General features: G+C 42.2%; 2 protein-coding genes across 3 annotated transcripts; one reads left to right on the top strand and one right to left on the bottom strand.

The window, feature by feature from the left end:
- The first annotated feature begins 573 nt into the window (after positions 1–573).
- LOC135676408 (chaperone protein ClpB3, chloroplastic) lies at positions 574–9,940 on the top strand. Of its 2 annotated transcripts, XM_065187539.1 has the most exons (10): positions 574–976; positions 2,251–2,469; positions 3,160–3,397; positions 4,318–4,513; positions 4,664–4,718; positions 5,943–6,093; positions 6,882–7,190; positions 7,313–7,578; positions 8,269–9,195; positions 9,504–9,940. In XM_065187539.1, the coding sequence occupies exons 1-10, from the start codon at positions 716–718 to the stop codon at positions 9,837–9,839; spliced, it is 2,958 nt and encodes a 985-aa protein (XP_065043611.1). In that variant the 5' UTR covers positions 574–715; the 3' UTR covers positions 9,840–9,940. The 2 variants fall into 2 exon arrangements, with proteins under 2 accessions (XP_065043611.1, XP_065043612.1); XM_065187540.1 differs by lacking the exon at positions 574–976 and having other exon boundaries at positions 2,330–2,469; positions 3,133–3,397.
- A 113-nt stretch (positions 9,941–10,053) lies between these two features.
- Positions 10,054–12,000, bottom strand: LOC135677453 (pentatricopeptide repeat-containing protein At5g66520-like). The gene has a single exon (XM_065189813.1). It carries the CDS (start codon positions 11,998–12,000, stop codon positions 10,054–10,056), a length of 1,947 nt encoding a protein of 648 aa, XP_065045885.1.
- Position 12,001: the final 1 nt, after the last annotated feature.

Consider the following 12,001-nt stretch of genomic DNA (forward strand, 5'->3'; position numbering starts at 1 on the left):
ATTATTTTGTGAAAATAGGAGAATGCATGATCAAACTCAAATAATAGAACTTCCCAAATTGTGTGGTGTCAACCACACACACTCCTCCTTCCTTATCGATGACTTTGCTAACCCGAGTCCACACACATGGTCTTGATCCGAATCCGATAAAACACCCCCTTAGCAAATTCATATAACCAAGTGTATCTATATCGATAGCCGAATGTATCTAATATTAACCATTTGACTCACTGTTATTATCATTTATCAATAAACATAATAATATGTGTGCAACCGAAGTTAGAGCCCCATCAGTTATCTATATCTTTCACTTCAATTACTTACTAAGAAATATAAATAGGTCGGTTAGATCCGAACATCCAAAAAAAAGTCCGACCCGTTATCATTCTTCAGCGTCCGCTGTCCTTCCACGTGGTCGGATCGGGTTCGGGATAGAATTCGTATTTGCGTAGCTAAACCCACCCAGAGCTTTTCACGTGGTCCGACGCGGAACTGCCGCAGGATCAGGATCAGACGGTCCAAAGCTGTAACTGTCAGACTTCCAGAGCTTTATCCTTTGCTCTCTCACACCTTCACGAACTCCGACGAACCTACGAGAAAGAATTCGCAGCCCATTCTCACAACTCTACCTATTAAGTGCCACTGACGTCTTAGCTTTTCCCGCAAACCACGGGAACGCCCTCGCCGCAGACGAACCAAGAAGCGACGAACGCCCATGGCCGCCGTGTTCTGCGCCCCGCACCACCACCTCCCCGTCCTCCCACTGCCGTCGAGGAAATCCGGGATCCGTTCCTTCTCGGGCTCGCTCGCCCTCCCCAGCCCCTCCAAGGGCCGTTCGTCGGTGAGGCCCCTTAGGGTCTTGAAGTGGTCGGAAACCCTCGGGAGGAGCGATCTCTTCGTGTCGAAGAGGGCTGGGCGGGTTGGGAACAGGTCGAGGTCGGTTGTCGTCAGATGCGAAGCGAACAAGGATGGGAGGGTACTTCTCTTTCCGGTCTATCTTGCTTTGTTTAGTAGATCTTGACTGGGGATTTACGCTAATTTGTTGTTTTGGCTTGGTGTGCGCTTTAAGATATTCGGTGCCAAAAATGAGGAAGACACTCTTTAACTTTGGAGCAAGCTTGCTGTCTTCTTGATTCTACCAATTTCTAGATTATAAGAATTTTTTTGTGATTTCTTGCATAAGATGTAGTAATTCTGCTCTTACAGACACGAGTATTATTAATTTATTGGGAAATTAACGTTCCTTACGATTGCTCTAGTGATCACATTACGAGTATGCGACACAGCACAGATGGGCATCGAGGTGCATGAAGTGAAAATATAGAGATTGGTCTCTCTGCATCTAAAATTGAGGGATACATTAACAGAAATAGAAGGAAGAAGAGAAATTGCAACAAGCAAAAAGGGGTTAAGGTCCACCACAAGAAACAAAATTGTTCATACAACTTAAATTTCATGATATGCTGACCAACTTTTGAGAGTTTTTAAGTAAATCTTTGCCAGGGTGACCTTTTTAAAAATTCATTTTAGCTCACAAATTATTACTGTTGTGATACCCACGCTCATTGTCTCACAGGTTTGCCCCTGTGACCAATCAATTTCAGCAAGCATGGAATCTCAATTGGAATTCTTTCTTATATGAATATATAAGTGTTTGCTCTATGTATAGGCAGAATTTCTTCCAAATGTGTGCCCTAAAATAGGCAGAACTGTTGATTCTCATTAGGTTGTCTTTCCTGATAAATGGTTACTTGTTGAGGGAAAGATAGAATGGAGTTTTGGTTTTTTTTTTTTTTCTGAGCAATAATTTGTAGCTTAATTTTCTCATGCTTTTAAGTTTTAACAAAACTTCCTTTTGCCTCAAACACGTCTTACCAGTGATGTTTGGAGGATTTGACTTGGCCTGCACTGAGTATACAGTTTGCAGATTTCTTAATGAAGTCTTGGAAAGGATCTGTGCCATGGTTTATTTGCCATCTTTTCTTTTCTGTTTCCTATATGCTAATGAATATCATGTTTTCAAAGCTTTACTTTTACTGTAGACACTTGTTTATACACATTTACTGGCTTAATTAATTCTGTGACTTCTGCATATGTTTTTTGTCAACATTTACACCTTTTAGCATGTGCTTGATTTTTATATAATCGATAATTATATTGCTGATATAGATATTTGCATTCAAGTTAAGCACTATTGTTATGGTAAGTACATTATGAATATGACTCCTTTGCAACTTCTATCCATGTTAGATTACTCAACAAGAATTTACCGAGATGAGTTGGCAAGCTATTGTTTCGGCACCTGAAATTGCAAAAGAGAGCAAGCATCAAATTGTAGAGACTGAACACTTGATGAAATCATTACTGGAGCAGAAAAATGGGCTTGCCCGTCGCATCTTTTCCAAGGCAGGAGTTGATAATACTAAGCTTCTAGAAGCTACTGATAGATTCATCCAGAGGCAACCTAAGGTAGTGCATTTTGATACTTGGGTGTTTTCATTTGACTTATTTTTACTATCAACATTGTTTGTTAAATGAATATGAGAAGATGGTGGTTGGCTGTACTTTTAATCTATTGTCTCCTCTAATCTGCAGATAGTTGGAAGTTGTTTTCCCATTAATCAACATGCCTTTAGTGGAACCATTTGGGTTTTATTTTCAATTTTGAGGTTTTACATTGATTTGTATTAAGTCTTTTGTTTTTTGTTTTTAAATTAAGGTTTACATTGATCTGTATTATGTCTTTTAGATGTTTTGGGTCTAAACAGGAGAAATTTAGGCCAATCACACTAATATGGTATACATGCATACACTTACTGTAGATCAAAGTTTTATGATGAATATCACTTAAGTGATTGCAAGGTTGCTGGTGATCTGAATACTGCATTTTCATATCGTTACTGTGTTAAAACCGGCACATTATGAAAGAATTTCAAAACCTTGCTCAGATCATTGATGAAGACACAGAAACTATGACACCAAATCTTAAATCTATGTTATTCACCTTATTTGTTGTTTCTGTTTGTACCTACTTGCTAGTCTTCTGATCATGTGTTGTCTTAAATTCTGTATTTCCGAGAAACTAAAGCTTGCCAAGATAAAACATGTCTTTTGTCTTTTTGTTTAACCAAGATGCCAAGATAAATGGCTTCTTTCCAGGTTCTGGGTGAGACTGCTGGTAGCATGTTGGGACGAGATATTGAAACTTTAATTCAGAGGGCCAGGGAATACAAGAAAGAGTATGGTGACTCTTTTGTGTCGGTTGAGCATATTGTACTTAGTTATGCAGATGATCGGAGATTTGGAAGACAACTTTTTAAGGATTTTCAAATTTCAATAAATACTCTGAAATCTGCTGTTCAAGCTATAAGGGGACGGCAAAATGTTATTGATCAAGGTAAATGTAGTTGGTATGCTTATCATGGTGATGCATTTCATCATTTTGACTATGTTGGGATGAACTTTTTAAGTTGTAAATTTTACGTATGAAATCAGAGTATTTGAATGTCCTAATCCTGTCTTGAGTACTGTCATCCATTTCGCTGTTTCCCTTTTGCTATATTTCTTTTTGGTTTGTTTTCATAGCATAGTTTAGATGTCTTAATCCTGCCATGCATGTCTCTATCCTCTTATACCTATATTTCTTGAGTTACTATCTTCCTCTTTTGTAGCTCTCTTTTCATAGTTTGGATGTTTTACTTCTGTAATGCATTTTGCTACTCCCTTTGCCTATAACTAAAGTTTGCATAACATTAAAAACGTTTTTACAGCTTATGTAAACTTCTTGACATCAGTAAATACTTCCAGTGCTAATCTTTTGTTTTCTGCAACATACTGCATGTTGGTTCAATAATTTCTATAATCATGTAATTTTGGATGGAGGATTTTGAATGTGTTGTCATAGAAAATTTATAATTGAAACAATAAGTTGGCCGGCCATATGGGTGGAAATAACAAATATTCATTGAGCATGCATGCACACCTGCTTGTTCACTGCATGGATATTTTCCTTTTCGATTTCTCCAAGGGGAACAAGGTTTCAAATACTAGTACCTACCAGTACCCTTATCAGACCAGTATGTACAGGTTGGTGTACTAGATACACAAGCATACCACTATGCTTTTAGTTAATTTGGTTTTATGGAACAGTCGTTATACCATGATATCTGAAATTGTGGTTTCTAAATTATCTACATTGTACAACTATAGATGTTTCCTATATGTATTGTTAGAGTTTGACTACCATAAATCTATAGTTCTTTAATTTATGTTTTTTTGAAGTTATTGGGGCTAATGATAAGAAACAATTTGTAACAGATCCTGAGGGCAAGTACGAAGCACTGGAGAAATATGGAAAGGATTTGACTGCTATGGCACGTGAAGGGAAACTTGATCCAGTCATAGGGAGGGATGATGAGATAAGGAGGTGCATACAGATTTTATCAAGGAGAACAAAGAACAATCCTGTATTGATAGGTGAACCAGGTGTTGGAAAAACGGCTATATCAGAAGGGTAAGGATGAAGTTTTCTGGTTCAATTGTTTTGGTATACAATTGTTCTCACAAACACAATAATGTTGTTTTAACGCGCCTTTATAGTACTACTCTGACTTACTTTGCTGTTGAATAAAAAAAAAGGCTAATTTGCTTTCTAATCTAACAGGCTTGCCCAAAGAATAGTGCAAGGGGATGTTCCTCAGGCATTGATGAATCGCAGGGTATGTAACACATTCTTTTCTTTTTGGGAAATTCAAACGATAAATTACATATAAAAATTTGCTACATACTGACAATTAATGTTTAAGTTGTGGTCCAAGACCCATGCCAGTCCCTAGTTGGATAAGTTTGGCTCCAATACGGACTAGTGTATCAAGATATGATATATCATACTGGCACGTGGTGTGCCAGCATGCAAGACATAAGGTACACTAGTGTACAGACATTTATGTCACTATACCGATTTACAGTACACTAGTATACTAACACATGGTATGCTGGTGGACTGATACACAGTACATCGATGTATCGGTCAGCATGGACCCAAGAGAGGGGGAGAGAAGAGAGGTGCAGGAGGAGGAGAGGGCTGTTGGCCGTCAACAGCTGTTGACAGGCTGTCCGGGCTTGAAAGTTCAGAAAGAATTAGTTCCAAATTGGACCAATTGTGGATTCATGGTTGGACTGGTAGATACCAATTGGTATATACTGATCCAACTGGGATTTGCTGGTCCGACCAAATTTTTGAATGTTTCTATAAAAATAACCTTTATTGGACAATTAATGTTGATTTGTCTGTTGGTATTTGCAATAACAAATCTCCTGTGGAGGTCAGTTTAATTGATTACAGTTACCTATCTGAGACAACAGCTATTCTTAATGGTGTTCACTTTTTTTATTGTCCAAAATTAGCATCGGTGATAATATGATGCATGATTCTGATCCCTTCTTTTAAGAGATAGTATCATCCTAGATATTCAGGTCGGTTGCTTCCTTCCTCATAGTCCAAAAATTACATATAACGCTCGTCTTATTTATATTGTATACACCAGAGTTTGATAAAAAAAAAAAATTATCTGGTGCATTTTCCAGTCTCAAGCTAAGGCTGAATGTGAATTATGACCTTGTTTAGCAAAGACTGGCATCTCATTTTGCCCTTGTTCCTGCACAGATGAATTTTATGTCCACTGTGCCTATTTGATTAATTTCTTTTCTGGATTATTATTGTCCTTCCAAACTATGCAGGTCATTCCCGACTGGTTGCATGTCATTCCTGTCTGGCTTAACACAGTTTCGATAATATTCTTGTTTTATAGATAAACTTTGGCGTATTTGCTAGCTTTCAGTTTGACATGTGCAACAAATTACCATGAAGACTTTTGGTTTAGCTATTTAATTTCTTTCTTCCAGCTATATGTTTTGTGTCTTACACTAAATCTGTCATGCAGTTAATTTCCCTTGATATGGGTGCACTCATTGCTGGGGCAAAGTATAGGGGAGAATTTGAAGATAGACTAAAAGCCGTATTAAGAGAAGTGACTGATTCTGAAGGCCAGATAGTCCTTTTCATTGATGAGATCCACACTGTTGTTGGAGCAGGTACTGTTAATTATCATCCTTAAGTACCTTTATCCTCAGGTCTGTTAGTAGCATAATTTTCATATGAATGTGATATAGTTGTGCTTTCTACATATGATGTCCTTTGTGTATATTCATGAGTTGAAGATATCATGTGGAATAATGCAAGCAAGTCATGCATGTGGAACTTAAATGCTTCCGATGAAGCTAACAAATCCCTATCACTTAAACATCTGAAATAACTCCAATTTTGTTTACTGTGGGGGCTATACGGGTTGTTCATTACTAGTCTCACGATTGGTTTTGCAAGTAATCTGAGATTGCCAGAAAGGGACTTATTATATTCATGTAAATTAAGAAATAAACAATCATTAGTAGATTATAGGCTTTCTGGTTTATTTTGTTGCTTCGTCGCTAAATATCTTGACACTCTTTGTTTCATTAAATATTTTGATTAATGGGATTATAGGCTTTCTGGTCTAATTATTTTGTTGTTTCTTTGCTAAATATCTTGACAGTCTTTCTTCGCTAAATATCTTGACTCTTTGTTTGTGAATATCAGCAGCAAGTTTGTACCAATTTGTATTGCTTGTGTTTTCTTCACGAGCATTTGTTCCTCTACAAATACTTGAGTTGTTCCATCTTGAAAGTTACATCTAGTTTTTTTTTTGTTCAGTCATGTACTAGATTTTTTCTTCATCTTTCTTCTAAATTCAAATTTGCTCTCTCTTAATCATTAAAACAAGTAGTTTCATAGTTTCTAATTCCATCATTGCCCATGCTAATTAGTATACTATTCACTTCTTCAGGTGCCACAAATGGGGCCATGGATGCAGGCAATCTTTTGAAACCGATGCTTGGGCGTGGAGAGTTGCGCTGCATTGGTGCAACAACTCTTGATGAGTATCGCAAATACATTGAGAAGGATCCAGCCTTGGAACGTCGGTTTCAGCAAGTTTATGTAGATCAGCCTACTGTGGAAGACACAGTATCCATATTGCGCGGATTACGTGAGAGATACGAGCTTCACCATGGTGTCCGCATATCTGATAGTGCACTCGTGGAGGCTGCCATTCTTTCTGATCGTTATATAAGTGGCCGCTTTTTGCCTGACAAAGGTAAACCCTTGATAAAGCCTACAGTTGTTACCTTATCTTTCAGCACAATTCTATCTGTGGAATTTCTTTAAAAAATGTGTTTCCAGCAAATTGTGAATTCTGAAGTGGTTGTTTGGCTACAGCTATTGACTTAGTTGATGAGGCAGCTGCCAAGTTAAAAATGGAGATCACATCCAAACCGACGGCCTTGGATGAAATCAATCGGTCCGTGTTGAAACTAGAAATGGAGCGACTCTCACTGACTAATGATACAGACAAAGCTTCGAAAGATAGATTGAACCGCCTTGAGGCTGAACTGTCACTCTTGAAGGAGAAGCAAGCTGAACTTACTGAGCAGTGGGAGCATGAAAAATCAGTAATGACACGCATTCAATCCATAAAAGAAGAGGTATCATGTAGCTCTCTGCAAAGTAATTATAGTCATTATGTGTTGATTATTGCTTGAGGCAAAGTTTTTCTGCTTATCACTTTGGGGTGAAGGAACCCCATAGGTTGCTAATATCATGTGCATCTAGTTCACATGATAGAAGTCTGCCATATAAAATATTGCTTAAAAAATTGAAGCATCTTTGTACTTGCATGTGCAACATTGAGATACGTGGAGGGTATACGTGGAATATCCATTTTTCACTAGGAAAACACAGTATATACCTAGTATTTCAGTCTTAGAATGGTCAAGAACTCCGAAGGTACACTTCCATTGAAGTTGTTCATGGTGACTAATTGTTAAATTGATTAGCCCATTAAAATCTAAAGATTAATTATAGAATTCATTCAAAATTCGTTTAACAGGCTACACATTCCCTGTTTGGTTTGCATTTGTTTCGAGTCTGAAACAGTGATCTGATTATCAAGTTCACTGAAATTTTTGTTTACTGAAATTCCCTTCTTTCAAAAAGAAATTAGTAAGTTAATCTGAGCTGAGTGCTTTCTTGACAATTTAAAACATGTATTTATTAGTATGGAGATTATCAACTAAAATAAGAACCTCTTGTATCACTTATACCAACAAGTTTGGAATTTTGCTTAAAATCATTGATATGTTCCATCTCACTAAGCTACACTTTCTTTGGCACAGATTGACAGGGTGAATCTAGAAATTCAGCAAGCAGAACGTGAGTATGATCTTAACCGGGCTGCTGAATTGAAGTATGGAAGCCTTAACTCTCTACAGCGTCAACTTCAACAAGCAGAAAAGGAGCTCACTGAATATCAAAATTCAGGAAAGTCGATGCTTAGAGAAGAGGTAACTGGAAATGACATTGCAGAAATAGTCAGCAAATGGACAGGTATTCCAGTGTCCAAGTTGCAACAGTCTGAGAGGGAAAAGCTGCTGCACCTGGAAGAAGAACTCCACAAGCGTGTTGTAGGTCAAGACCCTGCAGTGAGAGCTGTGGCAGAAGCTATCCAACGGTCCAGAGCTGGTCTCTCAGACCCAAACCGTCCCATTGCTAGTTTCATGTTCATGGGACCAACAGGGGTTGGCAAGACCGAATTGGCAAAAACACTTGCTTCTTATATGTTCAACACTGAAGAAGCTTTAGTGAGAATAGATATGAGCGAGTACATGGAAAAGCATGCAGTGTCAAGATTGATTGGGGCCCCTCCTGGTTATGTTGGATACGAAGAGGGAGGACAGCTGACTGAGACTGTTCGCAGGAGGCCATATGCTGTTATTTTGTTTGATGAGATAGAGAAGGCGCATTCTGATGTGTTCAATGTTTTCCTGCAGATACTGGATGATGGTCGGGTGACTGATTCACAGGGCCGGACAGTGAGTTTTACCAATACAGTCATCATTATGACATCAAACGTGGGTTCTCAGTACATCTTGAATATGAACGATGAAACCGAGTCAAGGGATTCAACCTATGAGTCGATCAAGCAGAGGGTGATGGATGCTGCTAGGTCCTTATTTCGCCCTGAATTCATGAATCGAGTTGACGAGTATATTGTTTTCCAGCCTCTGGACCGGGAGCAGATTAACAGCATTGTCAAGTTACAGGTATGGGCTCTTATCATCCGTAAAATTCTATATTACACACAGGATTGCTACAAGTAGATGTGATTCAATATTTAAATTGTTGAAGCATGCCTTTTAAAAAATCCATATGGAGAAACTTAGCTATTACAGCTCTAATTATATTTGACTTCACAACTTTGCCACAACATGGTAACAATTAAACTCCTCTCGATGAAAAATCAAAATCCATAAATCTATGGCTCATCTTGTCAATTACTAGATTTGTAGTCTATATGGATCCTTATTCCCATGTGCTGCCACCTGACGTACTGATTGGTCTGTCTATACAGTTGGAGAGAGTACAGAAGCGAGTTGCCGACCGGAAGATCAAGATTGAGGTCACCGATGCGGCAGTCGAGTTTCTCGGAAATCTCGGATACGATCCCAACTACGGTGCTAGGCCGGTGAAGCGTGTTATTCAACAGAATGTGGAGAATGAACTAGCAAAAGGTATTCTCAGAGGCGACTTCAAGGATGAGGACACTGTGTTAGTGGACACAGAAGTCACTGTTTTCTCCAATGGCCAGCGTCCTCAGCAGAAGTTGGTGTTCCGTAAGCTGCTGGACGCAGATTCTTCCGATAAGCCTTCCTCCGAAGACCAGAAGGCCTTCTTGCCTAGTCGTTGACCGTGGGTCTCCTCCTCCAAGACACCATGCAGTAGAGCTACAGCACTGTATAATGGCCCTCTACGTTTCTATAGAAATCTGATGATATAGTTTCTATGACAGATTTGGAGGCCAGTCTATCTTTTCATAATCTTGCAATGGAGGAGAACACATTGATCTGCAAGTCATCAGCGAATGGGGCATCATCCGTAATCGATTATACAGACTGCAAAACCTACCAATAATCTCTACAAGAACAAGACCCATGTTTGAAGCAGTGAAACCTGTTTCTGTCCCGGACAACAATTTTGCGGTCGGTAACCTCAGATATCAACTTCAGAGCCGCATGACAGTCACTGCAAACTCTAAGGTTCTTCATGATCCTAATTGGTCTCCCCGCCCGCGTGTTCATCAGCCCAAACACGACTGCAAGCTTCTCGCTGTGCCGATACAACACCTTCTCCTTCTCCTTCTCATCCATGTCCAGCAGCACCGCTGACGTGTCTGGCACGTAACCTCGGCACCTCAACTTCTCCAAAAGCTCATCCCACCCTCTGTAGACCTCCTCGATCCGAGGATGATCGCTCTCCCCTGCCACAAACTCATGCACCACCTCATCATCCAAAGATATGGTGCTCCACCCCGGCGTCTTCTTCAGTCCTCGGTCCTTCATCATCCGCCGCACTTTCGCTACGTCCTCCCACCTCCCTGCATCGGCGTAGATGTTCGACAGCACAACGTAGTAGCCATCGTTGAGGGGGTCCAATTCCACAAGATGCCGTATCGCTGCCTCCCCCATGTTGATGTTCTTGTGCACTTTGGCCCCGCCCAGGAGCGCCCCCCAGACGACGCTGTTGGCCTTGACCGGCATCTCCCTGATGAACTCTCGGGCTTCCTCCAGGAACCCTGCACGGCTGAGGAGGTCGACCATGCAACCGTAGTGCTCGATCTCCGGCACTATGCCGTAGTCTTCTGTCATGCTACTAAAGAACCGCTTCCCCTCCTCCAACAGCCCCATGTGGCTGCACGCGTGCAGAAGCCCCACGAAGGTGACTCCGTTCGGCTCCATGCCCGCTTCCCTCATCCTCGAAAAGAGCTTCAGGGCTTCCTCACCTTGCCCGTGCATTGCGTGCCCGCCAATCATTGCTGACCATGACACCACGGTCCGCTCCGCCATTTCGTCGAACACTTGGCGAGCCTTCTCGACGCACCCACAGTTTATGTACATGTCGATCAGCGTGTTGCAGACGCGCACGTTGTTCTTCTGGAACGAACACCGCTTGGCGAACTCATGGACCCGCTTCCCCAAGTCCAGCTCCCCGAGGTCCGCACAGGCCGCAAGCACGGCGACGACGGTGACCTCGTTCGGCTGCACGCCCGCGGACTCCATCTCGCGGAATAACCGGACGGCTTCCCGCGGCTTCTTCCACTGGCCGTACCCAGCTATCATCGCCGTCCACGACCGGACGCTCCTCTCGGGCATTAAGTCGAAGAGGTGGCGGGCGATCTCCATCTCCCCGGTTTTCGTGTAGTGCGTGATCATAATGTTCCAAGTGACCACGTCCTTCGCCGGTATGACATCGAACAGCAGCCTCGCGGCGGAAATGTCGCCGCGGGAGGCGTACATGTGGACGAGGGTGTTGAGCAGGAAGACGTCGGAGCGGAAGCCGAGCTTCTCGACGAGGGCGTGGACCGCGCGGCCAAGGGGCAGGGCGGAGGGGGTGCGGGAGCAGGCCTTGAGGACGAAGGAGAGGGTGAAGACGTCGGAGGCGACGCCGGCGAAGCGGAGGCGGGAGAAGAGCGCGAGGGCGTCGGCGGGTGAGGGGGAGGAGGACAGGGTGTTGAGATGGGAGTTCCAGAGGACGGTCTCGGAGGCAGCGTCGGAGAGGCCGAAGAGCCGGCGGGCGTAGGAGAAGGCGGAGGGCGAGGAGAGGGCGCAGACGGCCGCTACGCGGGGGAGGGGAAGGGCGGAGGCCGAGGACGAGGGTGGGAAGCCGGACTTGATGAGGCGGGCGTGGAGCTGCTGGAGTTGGGATGGGGTGAAGAAGTCCGCGGCTGTCGCAATGGTGGTGGCATGAAGACTCGCGGGGGAGATTGGTGGTTCCTTGGAACTTTGGGTGGCGGTGGCATTCTTGCGTGATGAGACAACTTGGAAGGGAGAAACGGCGAGGGCACAAGTCATG

Source organism: Musa acuminata, chromosome BXJ1-6 (assembly GCF_036884655.1).
Source record: "Musa acuminata AAA Group cultivar baxijiao chromosome BXJ1-6, Cavendish_Baxijiao_AAA, whole genome shotgun sequence".
NCBI classification, from domain to species: Eukaryota; Viridiplantae; Streptophyta; class Magnoliopsida; order Zingiberales; family Musaceae; genus Musa; species Musa acuminata.